The sequence below is a fragment of the Eufriesea mexicana genome, unplaced genomic scaffold (genome assembly GCF_001483705.2).
Source record: "Eufriesea mexicana isolate 0111107269 unplaced genomic scaffold, ASM148370v2 scaffold745, whole genome shotgun sequence".
In the NCBI taxonomy this organism is placed as follows: domain Eukaryota; kingdom Metazoa; phylum Arthropoda; class Insecta; order Hymenoptera; family Apidae; genus Eufriesea; species Eufriesea mexicana.
In genome coordinates, this window is record NW_016908908.1 from 242086 (window position 1) to 263535 (window position 21450).

A 21450-nucleotide genomic window follows, 5' to 3' on the forward strand; every position below is an offset into this window, starting at 1 on the left:
TATTATATTAATAATATAATAAATTGTTTATAATATTTTAATATTATGTCATCTGATATTGTATTGCAACAATGAACAGATACTATGTATAGTTACTAAAAAAAAAAAATAATTTTTCTTACAATCACATTTTCATGTTTTTCATTATTCGATATATTCGATATTTTCTCAACCAATATACAAGATTATTATTGTACATAATTTCAAACTCGTCTGATTCAACTTAGAATACATCTATAGGAAAATATTATTTTGACTTTTCATCTAATTCTTTGTTTCACATAAACCAGCTTAGTAATACTGTTTTACCCACTTACGTTTACTAATAAAATAAAAATTTTATTTTGAAAGTGGGTCTATTTTTATTGATAGTATCGTTTCTAAGTATTTAATTTTGTAGATAATTTAAAGAGGACTTTGTTGTTCTTTTCTTACATTTTTCTTTTATTTTTTTTATCGAAAATAAATTTCTTTAAGATACTTTTGTGGGAAATGTCACAAAAATAAATCTCAAAGTCAAAAATTCAACTAAAATAGTAATTTTTGGAATTTTCATTCCCACGTATTTTTGAAACATTGTAAACCGATGATGCCTTTTACACCAGGCAGTTATAACATACAGTTCACATTAATTAACTGTAACTTTTATATTAAACTCTTTATATTGAATTTCAACATAACTTTTATAAATGAATATTACCATTGTTGAAACAAACGTGCATATCCATTATTGGGTTTGTCATCATAAAACACTGGAACGTATAAAACTCATAAAAAGTTAAATATTTCATTATAAATTTTTTTATTTATTAATTTCTCTTACAATATTCTTCAGGCATTGTAAGAGAAATTAACGTTTTTGAGAAATTATTTGCTTATAAATAAAATCAATTTACGTGGTTATCATCCAATTTTTGTCATTCAATCACTAAAATTTTCTTTCTTACTTCTCGAATAGTCCTAAGAAAAGAAGATGATGTAGAGTACATATACTAAAAGAGTTCGTGGAAAATGCAGTAATTTATAATTATTTATCGTTAAAGGAACGTCGTTAATTTTTACCCTAATTGCATTGTTCATCCACAAAAATTATATGAATCTTTTCCAAAGCCATGTCACGTTTACTTATATGCAATGATTAAAATTCGAAATATTTTATCCTTAATTGGACAAAAAAATTATCACATTTTTGTGTATTATTACATTCATGACTACCCTTTTTCTCTTTTTATTTCACTTCGTATATTTTACCAAATTCCCATTTTCGTGATACTTTTTTAACATAATACAATATTTTCTTTCAACTCAAAACCTTTGGTCAAATTTCATTCAGTTACACCCCAGACTATGGTAGCCATAATTTCTCCGTATAATTATTTAGCAGAACAATTAAGCAACGAATCACATTTTTCACAAATTTAAAAACAAATAAAATCTTTCCGAACAATGCATATTTAATTTACATCTCATCTTCATAAAACTGCAAAAGTGAACTGAACTTATGCATTCTCGTGGAATCAATTGTACCATAATACGTACAACACAACTACACTTGCATCGTACATATAAATAAAAATATCAACCACGAGAGACGAGACTTACGTTCAAAGTAAATACTTGATTCGTTACATACGTATATGAAAAATCCAGAGGAACATCAATCGCACGGTGTGTCAAACATAACTCAAACAAGACTATCCTCCTGACAACCATGGCAACTCCGATGCTTCTTCCTCGATAAGCCACCTAACTTCGTCGAGTTACACGCAGGTAGCCTTGTACCCGAAGACAGGATCCGGGGTCTTGCTGCAAGACGGTTGATCCAGCTGATAATTGGGGTACTTCTTCTCTTTGGGTACACACTTGGCAAATATCTCCTGTCTTCCAGTCTCCACCTCAAACTCCTCGATCGACTCGTCTTTCTCTATCTTTTCGATATTACTACTGCTCAAACGTCGCTCCATTTGACCAGCTCTCGCCGTTTCCTCGTCCTTCTCCAAGAAATTGCACATACTGACACGTCTCTCCCTTAACAGAGACTTGCCAAGAGAGAAGTTAGGCCTGGCCAGAACGTCCATCCTGTCGAAATGGTAGGTACTACCGATACGATCTCTTTGCAGTGGTCTGGCTAACACATCCATCCTGTCGAAGTGGCATATGCTCCCACCACGATCTCTTTGCAGAGGCCTGGCGAGGACCTCCATCCTGTCGAACTGGCAGATGCTCATCCCGCGGTCCCTTTGCCAGGACTTTGGAGAAGCATCGAATTGACAGATGCTCATCCCTCTGTCCCGAAAGATCGGCTTCTCTGGTCTGTCCAACTGGCAGACACTGGTTCTTCGTTCGCGTTGCAGCAGCTTGGTGGACTCGCCAGCTGGCTTCAGGCTTCTCAGAGCGTCTTGCTCGCTGGGCGGGTCCACCGGGTTGTTCTCTGATAGTACCAGGAATTGGAGGTCAAATGCGCTTTTCGTTCGACGAGGTGTACCCTGACCACCTGGCAGCAAGGATGCGCTAGAGCCAATGAACACGCTGTTCTGCCTTGGCCGCATTTGACCCGGGACGCAGCTCAGTTCGTGCCCAGCTGGGTAGTCCCCGCAGAGAATATTGCATTTAGAGAACGTGCGCCGGTTCTGCGAACAAACGAACCAATCATTTGCGAGTCAGTTTCGTTCACTATAGCAGTGGAGAATTTTCGTACGGTTCAACGAGTCCCGCGAGAACTGGCTAATTCGTTTAGCGGAAAGTCGCGAGGAATAAATGGTGAGTGAAGGGACGAAATGCGGTTTTGGTTTGGAGAAGAGGTCTAATTGTTCGAAGCATTTAGAAATGAAGAGGGTCACGTCGTTTTGGCATTTGTACAGGGTGTCTTACGAATACTGTGTATCTGCAATATCTTCGTGATTGTAAATGTTGTAATTAAATCTAAACAGTAAAGTAAACTCTACATCCTAGGGATGTGAGGGATGATCCCTTCCTTTGTGTTTTGTCTTTTGTCTCCTGTATTCTGGAGACGTCCTGTGACCTGCGTGGCCCTAAACAGGCCAGTTCTAACCGTTCGCTCGTTCAATAATGATCTACTAGGTTGGTAACTAAGTGATTGCGGATTTTGTCAATAGATGCCTTTTGCACATTGTTTTGTTTTGTCAACGTGTTCAAGGCTCCTAACTTATATTGTTTTCTTGCTGTTTGGACTTCAGCCTTTAATTTAATTGAAAAATTGTATCGATTAGTTATTTAGTTTCGTTTTTATCCCAATTTCAAAATGGAAAAACGAGACACGCATTTCGGATATATTTTATTGTTTTATTTCCGGAAAGGCAAGAACACATCGCAAGCACGCAAGAAGTTACGTGCCGTAAATGGGAATGAAGCCTTGAAAGAAAGACAATGTCAAAATTGGTTTGCCAAATTTCAATCTGGTGATTTTTCACTGAAAAATGCGCAACAATCTGGCCGTCCAGTTGAAGTTGATGAGACCCATATCAAGGCCATTATCGATTCAGATCGTCATAGCACAACGCGTGAGATTGCAGAGAAGCTCAATGTATCGCATACGTGCATTAAATAAAAAATTAAAACAACTTGGCTATGTCAAGAAACTCGATCAGCTTAAGGAAATTCATTTGACGCAACGCATTAGCATCTGCGATTCGCTTCTGAAACGCAACGCGATTGATCGATTTCTGAAACGACTGATAACTGGAGACGAAAAGTGGATAGTTTATAACTACGTTAATCGGAAAACATCGTGGATGGTGCAAGATGAACCAGCCCAGACGACACCAAAATCTGAGATTCGCTAAAAAATTTAGTATTTTCCTTCTTATTTAAAATCCGCAATCACTTAGTTACCAACCTAATATACAGTTTTTCCACCGTTTCCACTGACTGCTATTCCTTTACGTTATAAACTCTCTAACAGTAAACAGTACGTGAATAAAAATAACTTATAAAAGTTGGGTGATTTATCTAGATCGTAGAGATCTCTTTTTTAATGAAAAGACCAATTTTATTTTGTTACAATAGAATAGGACTTTTTTAAATTCTCTAATTTCTATAAATAACTGTTTGGAATAATGAACACCATATTTCAGGTGAACAGAAATTATGGGACATCTTTGTATGTGAACAATAGGATGCTTTTCCTTCTATATAGTAGTACCTACATTAGAGTTTGCATTTAATGGTAGGAGAGATGGGTCGATTCTAGTTCTTACCAAACATATCGAAATATTGGAGTATATTCCAGAGTTCGTTATCGCTAATTCAATCGCATAAAATGTTTCCTCAACACTAGAACTACCGATCTTTAATAGCTACCTAACTATAACGTGCACAGATTATAGCAATTTCAGCGATACGATGAATATGAGTGAATATATTGATTACAGTTCTTTCTTAATATGAGTTGATACCAATTTTATTCTTAAAGCAGGTATATGTGTTCGGTGATTGCAAAAAGGAAAATTCTGGGACCAGTCATTTTGATTGGGTTGGTAGCTCTAGTATTAACCCTTTGCAATCGAGGGGTGACCTTTAGTCACGATTTTATAAAATTTGGAAGATCGATATTAATTACTATATCAATTTTAATGTAATGTAACAGTGTGCGAGGTATCGAAATCAAATAATTCTACATTTCTATTAGTATACAATTCTTTATTTACTGCTCAAAAAGGTATTGTCAGTTTTTAGCAGAGAATCTTTGAATTTCTACTCTTCTCTAATCAAAAAATCGTCGAGTGCAAAGGCTTAATATAACTAGCCATTATCGTATATAATTGGTCAGATAATGCAACAATTGGAATCAGTATTAGAGGAGACCCTTGTCAACTGACTTGTCTCCTAGTCTGATCTCCAGGGTAGAAGATCACTAAGCAAACTTAAAATCTCGTTTACTTTATCTTTTCTGATAAAGTGGATGTTGGAACTACTCAAACAACTTTTGATGCTATAGGATTATTCCAGAACATAGGATTCGTTGCGGTGATTATCGAATCTGACGAGTAACTCTAAGCTTCAACTTTCATGGGAAAGTTAGACTAAAGAAGTTGAGGTAAATATTGTATCTTATAGAATGTTACAGATTTTTGTACAAACTTCACTGTCATGTTTTATAATCGAATATGAAAAAGATTAATAAATATTCTATTCAAATGTTAGAATAAAAATATACGGCAATAAATAATTGGAGAATAATAGTGAAATATCAATTTTTATTATAGATGGCATTAAAGATGAAATTAGGAAAAATAAATTCTCTTCTTGCGTATTATAGCATTTATTTACTTCTATTGAATAGTTTATTAAATGTTTACCTATCCTGTTAATGATTACATTGTCGAAAAAATTGTAACTTTTCCTCTAAACTATAGTATTCATTAGATAATTCTTGTAGAGTTTACTTTCCCGGAAACGAATTCGTAATCGAAATTCCTCCATCATTCATAGTTTATGAAAAATATGAATTTTCCTAAAAAGGTACAATTTTGGGCTAAAATGAAGTATTACATAAAAAGTAAGAACGTTAGGAGATTCATTCCTGTCTTAAAAATTAGGTAAGAGTATTCCGAATTTATTAATATCCATAATTATAATTATTTGTGCTTCTGGACAATTTTAATTGGTCATCAAAGTTTAAAGATAAGCCTCCGAGCGTACTTTCTACACGTATTCTTGCATTTTTACAGAAAATTCTATATATTACACGAGTTTGCTATACAATAGCGTATTCTATAGACTTTTTTCAAGAAGAAACGGTGGAACAGAATTGTTGAAACAGTTTTCAATTCGATTAGATAAAGAAAACATTCGTCAGTGACGTGTATATGGGGTTTTACCACCACACAGCCATTGCTCGCTTCTCTAGGCTCCACAGTGCCGTAGCTACGAGTAATCCGAATACCAAATAACATAAAACTACGAAAGAAAAAAGTAAAATTTTGCTATAAGCATTCGGGAAAAGTGGCAAAGTTGAAAAAGAACTTTGAAAATTCATAATAAATATCAAATATCATAAACTTGGTGCGTAGCTCTTTACTTGCTACCGTTTCCAAAAAATAATTTTTTGGAAAACAATATCAATTATCAGGTCTTGCTATGCTAAAGTGGTTTATAGGATAGAAACCTACTGTCTTCTGTAATAAAGATACTCCTGTCTAACACGGAACAAAAGCTACTAACAGTATAGTGTTTCATAAAAGAGAATTCAGATCGGTATAATAAATTTTAATACTCTACGTCCGCAACGCTAACATTTTTCATTTCATTTCAAAATTTCAAAAGACTCTAGTGTCTCTATGTTCCCATATAAATTGGGATTCGAGAAAAATATAGAAAATGCGGACTAATAAAAATTGGTATGAAAGTCTCGATAGGAGCGAGAAACTAACGAGTTTGCGATTCGTCCTCGACACAAGTCTAGTCACTGATAACCTGAACACGACATACTCGAGAACAAAGTTCTCCATTTTAGAAAAACTCACATTTTTTGGAAACTGAAAGTGATAGGGCAATTTCGATTATATATTCGTTTTCAGGAACTACCCAATCGATATTACAGATTAAAATTCCTATTAAACAGTGTTATAGATCTGTTCTTTCGAATAATAGATTAATAGCATAGTTCAGAATAGGACTAGTTCGTGTCGATAATAAGAAATTTAAGAATAAAATTCCATTCAACCAAAAGAATTAAAATCTCCAGAATTTTAATCGAATGGGTGGATTAAAAGATGGCAGTATAATTTATTTAACTTGTATATCTTTGTTAATTTGGTATATATAGGGTGGATGCGTTGGTTTTCGATATATGGGCTCACATACTCATGTGAGCTACTCGAGCGTTACAATAACTGTAGCTGTTCGGCTTAGGTTATGTTACTTTCTCTGAAGAAGGAAATACATCTCGTCGCGATCTAGTGGCGCCATATTTACACTGAATGTGTATTTAGCAATTTTCAATGTGTATCTTATCGAAAGTCTCTTCCCTTTTATCTTAACCCTATATCGACTTAAATAATGCCTCCAAGAATTATTTGAAATATTTATATTTTTATTCGCGTGAAATACAATCTTCAAACTTAACAAACTCTACTTTTATACCATAGAAAATATACAGCAAATAATTATATAATAAATATTTCCTTTCGTCGTAAATTGATACAAGATTTAGTAGATTTTTATTGATTTCTACCTATATCAAACTACCACGAAAGTGATTTGAGATTTATGGATATAATCTCTGATACACACGAAACCTAGATTTTAACACGTGACAAACGTAGGCCTGTTTTACATAACGATATTTATATCTACAAACGTGAAAGGGGCTGGTATCTGTACATAGGTATCTGATAAATGTGAAATATCGACGAAACGGTATATTCTCACATAGCTCTTCTGATTTCCGCGATGCATTTCACTGAAATCGTAGTTTCGTATATTAATAGATGGAACGTGCTCCTGATTGAAGAAAAAGAAATGTATTAAGAATTGAATTTCTGGTTATGCGAATTGTATTTTTTTTTTATCTAAAAATGATTGTATATTGCACAAAAGAATATTTTTGATAAATATTTAACAAGATAAATCCTTTGAATGAAATAAAATTCGTTACTCATATGAATAATAATGGCAATTTTATGTTTTTCCATTTATTTATAAATCATTTATATTAATTTGATATTATACAATTGTATATATGAAAGAGTTTTAAATATGGTTATGTGGAAAAACTATACGTGGTCATGGAATAAAGTTTCCTGTATACATGACCAATAAAAATATCACATGCTGTAATTGTGTAATTAATATATTGATACATTGATATATAATATAATTAATTAACGCTGGGTATTTAGATATTTAGTATTTCAGATATTTTTATTTTTATTTAGAAGTCCAAATTTATGAAAAATTAGGAATTAGTATACGCGTTTTTAATATATTATATATTAATTATTCTCTAACTTTTAATTAACGTAATTATTTAATTCACGTAAATATATACAGCTGTAACCTAATAAATTAAAAATTTATTTTTAAATAAATTTTTATTTTTGAGACAGAATAATTTTACATAAAATTTAGAACGGAATTTTAGTAAAATCCCCGCCAATGTTATTCAACGTAATTTGAATAAAATTAATCTGCGATACACGCAAATATGTATTTATAACCTAACTAGAAAATTCTGTGCAGAAAATTCCGGTACAAAAAGCACCTCAGAAATTTTATTTCGATAATCTAATCACAATTTGCAAGATTCAGCCCAAATGAAGCATGTATTTCAAGAACAGTATCAGCTACATGGGACGATATTACATAATTCAAAAGATTTGGGAATACATGTAGAGACCTAACCTCTCAGGCAGCTCACTATAACACACTACGTACGAAGGAATAAAATGAACAGTCGAGAATTTACTAATAATAAAATTATAAAAATTATTCAATTACAGGAACTGAAATTATGATACGAAAAATATTTGTATACATATACATATATATACATTATCTAGTACATTTGTATTATGCAGAAATGTAGTCAAATGTCACGTGAAACGTGATGTGAATATAGGAGCGAAAGAAACGAAGATGCACGGACAAGATGAAACCAGAGAGGAACTTGATAAAGAAATGCAAGGAAACTCGACCAAGTATTATCCTGGAAAAATTTTTACATCTTAGATACAGTAGTGAAAAAGAATAACGACGAAATTTGTTATACAGGGTGGTACAAGAACAAGGGTCAAGATTTAATGATCTATAACAATGGTTATCAATCTTTTCTCTCATTTACGATACAATTGATATTAAGTGAAAGTTAGATCATATACCACTTATTAGATAGTAACATTTCTATTCACTGTAACATTTTCCAGTTTTAATGAGTATCATCTAGATAAGTGACTGATATCCCGTATCAGTGAACTAAAGCTAGAGAGAAAAATTTTTGTAGACGACAGAGTCAAACGATGTTATTTGCACTTTACCAGATCGAATCAATTAAAAGTCAATGATGCTAATTATTCATTATTCAGCTCGTCAACTACTGGCATGAGCTAGTTAGGGGTAGATCGCATGTACATTATGCAGAATGAACCACTGTTCGAACTGTGCATGCAAGCCTTGGGCTGCAGTCAGTAATACTTAACGTGCCCAACTGTACATAATTTGAAAATTTGACATAATTTGTTCCGGTTCGAGTATTACAAATATTCAACATATGTATATATGTATGTATATACTGTAATGTCTACTTTAGTGTCAAATTAGTTCTTGTAACAATTTATCTTCTGTTAAATAATAATAAATGATAGGATTAATGATTTTCAATGAGAACATAATGTTTTGTCATAAGTGGTACATATTATATTTAACTGATTTTTTAATAGCTATATACATTTTATCATGCTATGTGTAACAAAAGTTATGTACATATTTATATATCTATGTCTTTTAATTTTCATTTTATTTATTTATCATTGAACTATTATATTACGATATTATGTTATTGCATTCGTATCGAATAATCTATTTATAGCAATTATTCATTTGCAACTTTTTAATCACAATAAGAGATTATAATCAATTCGAATTTCTCTTTTCTAAGGAAATTAAATTTTGGTTAGAGGTTATGTTATATTTCGTTATGTTTTGTTTGTACTTCAAGCTATTTAAATCCTGTTCTTAAGCACCACAAATACTTCAACGTGGTATATATCTCCTGTTATTTGTACTTTACTATCTTTTTTATTCGTATTTTTATTTATACTTTTACTATCATTTTCCATCTTCCAAAGTATTTTTCATTTCGATTCGAGGAATATCATACATAACCTATTCGATATTATTACATGTAAGGCATTCATGCGCATAATGCTCACTTCATACTACCGTGACAAGAGGATACACCGTTCAGATAAGAGAAGCTTTGAATAGTGGAATATTCGAATAATAAAAGGTTTGTATCGCATTTTAAGTATTATATTCAGGAATATCGATATTGTAAACAGACAGGTTGGGAATACATCGAATTTAAATAAGAGAATTGATTTGAAAGAACTTTAATATTAAATTGTATAATATAACACTCCCTATCGATAAAAATTGTCTGGTAAGACTTTTCAGCTATTTAAAAAAGTAAATTGATTTATTATCTAACCAATAAACTCTTCGGTTACAACATGACATCAGTTTGATACCTAATTTCTACAGGATTTGTCTTCAAAATCATGTTCCAATAATAAATGTTACGTCATATTTTGATTTTACTATAAAATATTGTATTTACCGATATTTGAACACCAAATTTAAATAAAAAATAGATCAAGCCTTAAAATAGGACAATCTTTTGTCTCGCGTATTTGTACAAATCTTGAAATGTTTATGCTGCCAATATATAACATACTTTAGATACTGCATCAAATTTGTTAACGTTTCAGAGACAAGACTTGCACCATCTTGGAAATTTGGCAACGATAAATTTGGCTGATGAAATATAAAAGTCTCGTATAAAGTGATCCTTTTAATACGAGGAAGCTGCAAGACAATTTTTCTTGAAAAGACATAAGAGAGAAAAATTTCGTTATATACTTATAACCAACGTAATAATATACCAGCATTTTACATTAATTAATTTTTATATAAATATATGTATCGATTTCTAAATGTCAATTTGAATAATTTAAAAAATGAATTTTGCTACTTTTACCACTTTGCAAAAATAATTTTACATTGTTATAAACTAAATGAATGCCATGGAAAATAAGTGATTCAATTATTATTAATAAATGACTATTCTCATAAGTATTATGTTATATGTCGTTGAATTGTTTTCCTATTTTATTGTTATATGTGCAATATTATTTCAAAAATTTTAATTTCATTTACATATTTTATTTGCTGAAAGTAGCAAATGTAGACATTCGAATATTTTCGTTGCTGAATATATGTATGATTTATGAATAGATATTTATTGTCACCTAACGGGCCCATATCACTTTTATACGACCTATTAGGTTATGGTATAGACCGATTGACAGATCATACATTATGTATATACAAAGATGGCGTCCCTCCTGCGGCGGTTTTGTGGCGCTACTGACTTCGATCCTCTGGTTTGAGGTTATTCTATACAGAAATGGAAGGAAAACACATTTAACAATTTTTCTAAAACAAATTTTTGCATTTTTTGTCGAAAATACTGACTTTTGTACCTAAGTTAGTTACATATAATTTACTCTTCTTAGTAAGTAACGATAAATTAATAAAGATTTGAAAGTTACTTTTGGAGCACCCTTTATAAACACTATTAGACATGGAAAAATTTCATTTGAAATAAAAATAAAAATAACTATTCGAAACAATTTATTTTAGATTCCTATTTTCCATCCCGTCATTTTTAAATAAAAATACTTTTATTCCATTTCAGATAAAACAATCTCAAATAATGAGTTATTCCGTTATTCTTTCATTTCAAATTAGTAAAAAGAAAAAAAAATAAGCCTAAAAATAGTAATCAATAGAAAAATTTTATTTCAAAAAATTTTTACGACAATTTGCTTCGACCAAAACTAAAATAATTTTTAATTATTCATTCAAATACAATTGTACGAATTATAAATTCTGAATTATAAGTTATATCGAATTATAAACAATTATTTAATATTTTTACGAACTGCGATATTAATACATTTAGTAAAATATTTAATTATTTTACATAAATTCAATAATGTAATCCATCATTTTGTATATTATTATAGATTTTACTTTAACATGATTCTGTGCAAAATTAAATCCAATTATAATAATGCTTTCTATTGTTAAGCTCATATTTTGGAAATACCTCGATGAAATTTTCTTCGAAACAGTTTTGTTGTAATTTTAATACTATTTCAGTTCTCATATCGTAAATACCAAACGAGTGCTTTCACAACCTATCTCTGACTTTAGGCTTGACTTGCTCTAGCTGTAATGGAACTAGAACTTCTTTTCGAATCGGAACGATGAAATGTAAATTATTGAAATTCAGTTTGGACAGAAGGCCCGCTTGATACGACCGAGGAAATTTCCAGATTATACGCCCTATTCGTGTCCCGTGAAGCTTGCATGGTATATTACTCCTGTAGGCAAGTGCCATAAAGTGAGTTACGTAGCATATATCCTCTTTTCAGCTGAATGCTACGTCCAAATGATACCGTAGTTGATGCTCAAGATTTGTCAGCAATTTCTCTTCGCTTTTTTGTCGCTACTTTATACCATGGTGTACGAGATACTGTCGATTTATGTGAAAGCATTTCTGCTGTTTTCGCGTTGCATTATATTTTTAAATCTACAACTTAATCCCAGATCTGTCAGCCCAGTGAAAATTACTAATTTCATCTTTGGGTTTACCAAAACTGCAGAGGTAAAGGTAATATTAACTTTTATTGAGATAAAAACAATTTCTTTTGTAATATCTGTTTTCATTTTTATAATTATAATTTATAATTCGACACTAGAATTATTAAGTTAGACAAAGTGAATAGTTTCAGACTTTTTATTTTTGTAATAACTGAAAATATGCTGAAAATACAAATTAATGTTAACTTTTATTAAGATAAAAACATAATCTTCTATCCAAAATTTTCTTACTTTCGTTTTTATTATTAAATTAGGTTGTCAGATTAACAATGGAAAATGAACAACTAAATTTTGTATAAAAATTAGTGTGAAATAAAATCATGGTTTGAACTCAAAGTAGAACACGAAGCAACAAAGTGTATATTTATTTCAATAATTATAATATAAATAAAATAGTAGTATTTTGAGTTTCTATGAAAGAGAACTAATTATAATAACAGTTTGACAAATTCTTTTGAGATGGATCACAACAGTTGTAGAATTTGTAGAAATGCTAGTTGCAAGTCAGATAATAGTCAATAATCGCTTAAAAAAGAACATTGAGTGGACTAAAATGCTTGATAAATGGATTTTCAATGAACCGACTGAAAGAAAGCATCATCGTCGATGTGATTTACGCTGCACTCTTTTTAAGTAATGAAAGTGATCCATTTCTTCGTTCAATTTTGACGTACGATGAGAAATGGATCATGGTCAGCACAATGGTCAAACCACAATGGAACCTGGTAGCACTTCCCTAAACCAAAGCTGTCCCAACAAAAAGATTATGGTGACAGTTTGGTAAATAGGAGTAGGTGTCATCAGTAATGAATTCATTGTGAAGATAGATAAAGACAGTAGAAAAATATTGTCACAAAATGAAAAAAATATACCAAAACATTAAAAATTAAAACACTGAAATTAAATGATAAAAATTGATCAAACAAATTTTGTGAATTTGGTAAAGTATTCCAATATTATTTACATTAGAACCATAATAGACAAAAATAGGAAATTAAAACAAGAAATTAAACACTGAAAAATTGAAAAATAAAAATTAAACATTGTTTTTATTTAAATATTAAACAATTGATGTTGATGAATTGAAATAATCAGATTGGTATAGTGACAATTATTGATATCCAGATACCAGAATAAAGTAAAAATCTGCAGTTAATTATGAATAAAGAAAATTGTGAAAAATAAAATTCATAAATAAAGAAAAATATTGTTACAGAAGGTTGGCAAACTTATGCTTAAAATTACGAATTTTTGAAAAGTAAAAATCTGTAATTAGTTATAAATAAATGTAATTGTAAAAAATAAAATTTATAAATAAAGAAAAATATTGTTACAGTAGGTTGGCAAACATGCCTAAAATTACAAATTTTTGAAATTCAGTATATCGTGATATAAATTGTTGTACACCGTAAATTGTTATTTTTTAATTTCGTCGCATCATTAGTTTTACTCGAGTTTGTTGATGACAATGAATTCGAGACGCACTGAGGTCAACGCAAAATTAATTAAAGTAAGCCTATTGGAAGTACGCTCGAATGAACTTGACAAGAGTATTTAATTTTAACTTACCCTTTCACTCAACATTTCCTAGTAAATTATATAATTATATAATTCCTATAATTTTCACTATTATGTATTAAAAAAAAGTTTGTGAGTATTCTCAAAAACACGAATAAGAACATAAAATCCTCGTGTAAAAAGTCTTAAAGTTTCCTTGAAAAAAGTTTTTTTAAAAAATCATTCTTTTTGACCTGAATTTATAGAAGACCAATTTAAGACCACTTTTGAGAATATATTTCAGAAAAATAAATATTTTTCTTATTTATCCACATTTTGAGAATATTTGCCATTTTTGAGGTTGGTCAAATCTCATAAACAGGCGAGGCAAAGCAAATTTGTCCATAATTATATACTAAAAAGTAATGTCTCGTTTCATTTCTTCACTTTCATGGCGAAAAATGAAAAAAGTAAACACTGGCTATCTTTATCCCCATATTCATAACCTATCAATCCTACATATGCAGAATACGAGTAATAGGTTTCGCGCACATTGGATTTGTGAGGTTATGGTCGCAGCGAGGTTGCGAGGTTATGGCCGTGTTTAACCTGTGACGGTGATCTCGTTAGTGTGCGTCGAAGGACAGAAAATCATACCGTTGCGACCGTCTCTTTATGTCCAATGCAGACAAGTGAGTTTCGTCGTATGACACGATACAGACATTTCTCATCGGCTATTACCCGCTCGTCGAATGGGTGGCAATGCTCGCGAATGTTTTAGCGACACGTACAGGGCTCGTGGCAATTAATTTTCATCCAAGTGTGCGAGTGATCATGGCTGGTACACCCGCTTGTCTGCCTCTTCTCGTACAATTTGATGAATCGCTGAAACGTGCAAGAAATGAATCTAAACGCGTCGAGGATGGAGCACAACACACAAGTTCTTACACGAATCTTGATAGAAACTCCGCGAGAACTGTCGATATTCGACGAATTGTTCCTTGCAGCCACTCGAATCACATCTGAGAGTTCTATCAGTGACAAATGAAACGAAATTTTTCGACATTCACAGAAAACTAACTCTGATAGGTAATTAGTCCTTAAAAATTTTTGGTTAGAAATTATAGCACTCGACATCCTGATAAATGTTGATAAATTTTGAGATCAGAAAATCTAATATTGGCTAGAGTCAAATACAAGATAGAAATATTGAACGAAAAAATGTCATTTACATCCATTTTTCGGGGTCCTTAAGGCGAAGTCATTTTTATAGTTACTTTATATTAAGATGAATAATGTGGTTTTGTAGATGGATTTTGAAAAGATTTGGTTCCAAACTGGTGTCATGCTGTAAGCAAATTATTTACTGGATACATCGTAGATCGATTTACTTCTTTAGGTATTTTTATAGATTTGATAAAATCGATAAAATATTTGATATTATTTATAATATTATAAAATAGAATATTAAGGTATTTCAAAGTTATATTGTAGAATCTGATATTAAACACTTCCAATTGTTTTGCTTACTATGTTACTGTATTATGGTACTGCAATTACGCTAACAACTGATATAATTATTGGACATTATTTTGTAACTGAGCATTGTTAGGATTTGGTATCAAATTGCTATCATTTTGTACCAAATTATTTATAGGTTATAATGATTTGTAGATCGTAAATATTACCGAAAGGAATATATTGATAAAAAGGGACTTGAAAAAGTAAATTTATGTATGTATGTGATTACTGATAAGAACATGGTTTCTTATTTACTACGTTTTCGTTCATTTCAATGCCAGTAGAGGCGCTACGTGTCGCGCATGCTACACAAAGCACGTTTACATAGTATCGAAAAACGCATCCATCATGAATATTTCGAATTTCTTGGCAACTGGGTTATCTCCTGAGAAATGAAAACATCAATCGAGATGTACAGGTACAAGGTGTTTCTGTAGTTGTAGTAAAAATGAAAAAGTAAGCAGTTCTTTATTTAAAAGTATGTAGAAACAGAAGAAGAATATTTTTGCATTATATATAATAATATAAGGCACCGTTTAAAAAAAATATATTTTTAAAAATCGAGTAAAATAAATTCAAAATCTACAATATATTTTTGTTGAATCATTGTATATTGGTATGTTACAGAAAGTTAATAATTAAGAATGAAAAATAGATAATGAGCACAAATTTATTTATAAAATCAGGATAAATAATATTCCTTTTTTGTAAGTGCGGTCAGATAAAATTAGTAGATAAATTTATAATAAAAATTTAAAAATTACTATTTTATTGCAACAAAAAGAGTACCATAGATCATGGAGAGGATTTTACTTATGATCAACTGTCTTTACCCTAAGATATCAAGATTGAAGAAATGTAAAAGATTGAGCGATGCTATGAAAGGAAAGCATTGAGATTGGAAGCTAGAAAAGACGTTACTCTTTTAGGTGATAACATTGGTCGATTGTTCGATTTTAAAACCTTAACTTTCCCAAACATTTTTGCAATCCTTGAACTCGATTCTCTAAACTTCAAACATTGATCTAAGTACTAAATATTGAACATAAGTATAATATTAAATGCTAAATATCAAATATAATATTAAATATAATTATTAAATATTAAATACTAAATATAACAAAAGATACTAACCCAAATACAGTTAAAGCAACATTTTTTTTTAGGAATTAATAACTAATTTAATATGTATAAAATGTAATTGATTTGAGAAATTAAGAAATTAATTAATTTAAATAATAATCAAACGTTCTTATTAAACAAGCGATATATTGTAATAAATTATTAATAGAGATTAATAGTAAATAGGTATTCGTAAAATTTGTTAAAAATGCAAATATTTGATTCCTCGGTTAATCTCATTTTATGTCGCAATTCGCTTAATTTTACTTTGAAAAATCACCTAAACCACTTATAAGTTAAAAACTAATATTCCAAGGATGTAAATTATATTTTATATGCAAAAATAGTTATACTTATGCAAAATATTGTACATATTGTTAACGCAATTTACGAAGAACATAAAGTTTGCAATAAACAATTTAATAACTATCATAAACGATACATGAATCTTTGAAAAATCGGTAAAAGTTTTGAATTTCCGTTTGACTCTCAGCAAGATTCCCGCCGTCTATATAAGACCAACGCGGTTCCAGCAGCAGGTTATTTGTTCCTTTATCTTCGTAACGTGGACATCGATAATTTAACAGTTTTAATTAATTTAAACTAATTTGAAGTAAACAAACACTTTAAATAATTAAATTTAAAATTAAATAAACATTTTCTACGGTTTATTGATTATTTATTGTGTAATTATTCGTTAAATAATTTTTTTCATTAATTACTATTTTAAAGATAAATTTATTAATTATTATATTAAGTATTCATTCATTTTTCATTCATTATTTTTAAAAAATATATATATTAATTATTTTATTATTCTATTAAATTTTAATTAACGTTTCATTAATTATTTTTTTAAATAAATTTATTAATTATTTCATTATTTCATTAGTTTCTCATTAATTACTTTCTTAATCATTTCATTCATAACTTAATCGTTATTTAATTAAGTAGTTATATAATTATGTAGTTTTAAATACTTTTCTAAACTATTATGTGTAATAATTGTTAATAAACATGGACTATGTTCATAAAATTTAAATTATAACTTCAAATCTACCAATTTTTCATTCATATCAATTGTGAAAATTTTTTCAAAAATCTAATAAATCCTAACGACTTACTCGTTCGTGCACACGATTTCTCGCGTGTCTATTTACTCGACATCGGCGAATATAAGTACATTTGCGTATCTACGATTTCGCGAGTGTCTTCAAGAAGCATCAAGTGATGCGATAATCAATGTTCACACTGAAGCCAAAGTTAGAGAAGAACCTCCGCAACGCCGATGTCAGGACGAGATCAACATCAATCCTAAGCTACTCTGATACGGGTGTCTACGGTCGGTGAGTCGCATGCTTTATGGTTCCTCCGGTCACCCATCATGTCGTTGGATAAATGGTCCGAAACGACACGGACGACTGGGTTGTAACGTATTATTGTACAGCGAGCATAGCGACCACGTGTGTTAAGGTACTAATGGACAGTAACACTCGGGAAAAATATATTTCTATTGTACATTTATTAGCTCAGGCTAGGTCTTGCTTGTACATCGCGTATCACGATGTTATTTAGCTTAAGGTTATTCTGTTTTTAACAACATTACTAATTCAACTGCAGAATTGTGTCTTCTGAACTAGCTATTTATGTTGTGGCCCTAGGACCACACGTTCCAGGTTAAGTGGAGAACTATGTTATATCCTTATTGCCAGCGTCCCTTGATTTGTATACACTTGTCGTTACCTAGCCATCACTTGGGTAAATCTTAGCAAGGACCAATATGTCACCCTTAAGACGATAGGCACAAGGACAAAATTATTTAAACATCCACCACCACAGGAAGACGTCGAAGCTATCACGCACCTCCAATATTATTCACAATCAATAGGAAGACACACACCCACTACTTACATTTCACACCAACCAATCAGTAGACACACGAAACTTGGAAAACCACCGAGACAGCAGTCACGTGGGAGTTCTCCTAAAAATCTCACGAAAACAGAACAAGGATCATGACCAGACTATCAGCCAAGACCCACAACGATCGACTCAGCGTGAGAGACAGTAGCAAATCGGAACTCCGTAGTTCAACCCTAACTACTATGCGTGGCTGAAAAGAAGTCATCCGAGAAACTTATAGGACCGAATCCCCACTAACCCAACCATTCTAACGTCATGGCAGAAGTAGAGTAAAGCGCTTCCCTTATTGGTAAAACTGATCCCTTCCTATTAACCCGGTCATAGAACACCATGTGACAAAGAAAGCAAACGAAGCAACGAGACAAAGTGAGACAGACGCAACAAATAGACGCAACAGCGTAGACTCATCCCAAAAGCATATTAACTTCAGATTCTTCTGCTGAACACATGATTATTTGCAATTACTAATTACTAATTAGCATCTTGAGTAACTTTTCATTGCATTACGCAGCAAACGTGCTGTACTATACACATATCTTTTATATTTATGTTGTATCGTATGATTTTATTAAACGGTTATCTAGTACGATGCAATTACATAATTAATTTATCATAAAAAGTACATCTTAAATTTTAAATCAATTTTCATAAATGATGTTAATTATTATTACTTTTGTACTCCTTTACCTTATAAATATTCTGAGCTATTGTCATCTGATTCCTTATCCGACTCGCTGCTTTGCATTTCCAATCCTAGGTCTTCAATTGCGTCTTCTATTATTCGAGTGTAAGAATTTTGTGGATATCCTACGCCTATGTTAACGTATCACGTTACCGAACTTGGAAGTAGTAGTTTTGGGAGTATCATAGAAGAGTGGGTATTACTAGTGGAATACCCTTCTTGCCTCGCAGCCGAACGAGATGACTTCTTTTCAGCCACGCATAATAGGTATAGCTCTATTAATTTAGAGTAGGCTGCATCCCAGCAATATTGTCGCATCTGCGTAAACGGGCCTTACAACCCCGCGAAACTCCCACCATGTGGGTTGCAGTGTTCGGGACGCAACAACTTAGATTTCGTATTATTGAAATAATGGAAAACTATTGTAGAGGTAGATTTTGGGTAATGGTATATATATTTATTTAATAATAAATTGACAGTGATAGAGTATGTGAGTAACGATAAAGATACGAATTATTATGAGTTATCACAATGTTCAATCTACACTTCTGTAGCAACTCTCCTATTACAACTCACAACTAGCAACAACAATATCTCTAGCAACTAACTTCGATAACTCTCAACTCGACAACAACCCTCGAATCCACAACTTCGATATTGACAACTCTTTAATCGACAACTCTCTCTGACTTAGCAACTCTTTACTGGACAACTCTTCTCTAACTCAGAAAATCCTTGTTCTTTTATATTCTTCTTCCCACCATGCACACCCTGCACGCGTTTTCCAATGCCTCCCCAACATGACCAATATGGTCGTACTAAGGGCCTGACGAATCGCCCAGGGTTCTTCCGACTGACCTGGCCTTTGAACCCTCGGTGACTTTCGTAAAGCTACGTGTACATGCAGTGGAAAACTTGGGATACTACACTATATATATAGGGATATTGTTCTGATCAGCAATATACGGAATAAAAAGGATGTTGTTGATTCCAATGTATATAGCACTCGCGCTCTTCCAATTACCCGACTCTTTTTCAAACTTCTTGTATATGCTCACCAACAGGACTGTCTCAAGACAGCCCTTGCACCCTCATTTAAACCTTGCACTCCATCTTCTTTCATACTCAAGCTTTCTTCCTTAACCACGCATTTCCCATAGCCTCGCTCTCGAGGTGGGCCACGCACCCTAAACATTCAGGCACCTTTCGCTCTTCACTTGCATTCCATACAGTCGTAAATATCCCGTTCATCCGATCCTTGCAAGCGGTCACTCGTCCTTCCACGCGTACTTCATACAAAGTTTGAACTTTCAGTCTGAACCCTAGAATACTGTCTATTGCTCGTCGCCAGCTAGACGGGTCCAAGGGTTCCTCCGTACTGACTCTCAATCTACTATTCCCAAATATATTCGAAAGAAAAGAGACGATTCAGATAAATAGACGTTCTTGACGAGTTGGTGAGAAACTCGCGCGATAAAAGAATACAGACTGCCAGATCGACTGAATCTTATCCATGCTTCGATCGCGTACATCTGCTTTTCTTTACTGACTTGTCTCGCTGGACCGGCTATAAAAGATTCGTCTAGCGTCCAAATGTGACTCCTGGGTATTCAAACCACTTCATGCGTCTTTTGCGTGTCTTTTTCTATAGTAGGTGGAATGAGCCGACGATGGAAGATCCGTGGAAGGTTTCGCGGCAACGTGGTAGAATTTCTTTCGGATCTGACCCTCACTTCACGTACCCTATGTATCTTTTGTGGTTGACCCTTCGTAAATGCTGGGTTTGTGACGCATCTTTGGCTAGCTATCAAGCCCGAAGGCAACGAAGGATTCTGAACGTTTTTGCAAAAAATATTGGATGGTCAATATTTTTTGGAAGATAGATTGACGTATTGATTTAGAAGTAATTTTTTATTTTGAGGAGAGAGAGTGAATTTTTACTGTCTTCTAGAATTGTTGATGAAAATTGTTAGATAATTGATAATATATATTATTGCTATTTTTTGCAACAATTTTTGTATTTGTAAATATATATTTGAGATTAATTACTGAGAAGAAGAAATTTTTAAATAACGAAGAACTACAAATTTTTTAAAGATATAGAAAAATTACTAATTTCAACAAAGCTTACAAATCGCTTAAATAAAAAACCAATATATATATATAGAGAGAGAGAGAAAGGAAATATAATTACATTGTTAGAAATTACAAATATTGTATAAAATTATTTGAATATCATTGTCTATTACTTTTATATAGAAACTAAGAGGGAAAAATGCGAGACAGATCTATTTTTA

At 31.8% G+C, this 21450-nt stretch overlaps 1 protein-coding gene across 1 annotated transcript in view; it reads right to left on the reverse strand.

The window, feature by feature from the left end:
- Positions 1-1760: 1760 nt before the first annotated feature.
- LOC108546669 (uncharacterized) overlaps positions 1761-21450 on the reverse strand; it is a 38731-nt gene continuing 19041 nt past the window's right edge. The window contains exon 3 of the mRNA XM_017898879.1: positions 1761-2630. Coding sequence (XP_017754368.1) covers positions 1761-2630 — 870 coding nt within the window. The remainder of the gene's footprint in view (positions 2631-21450) is intronic.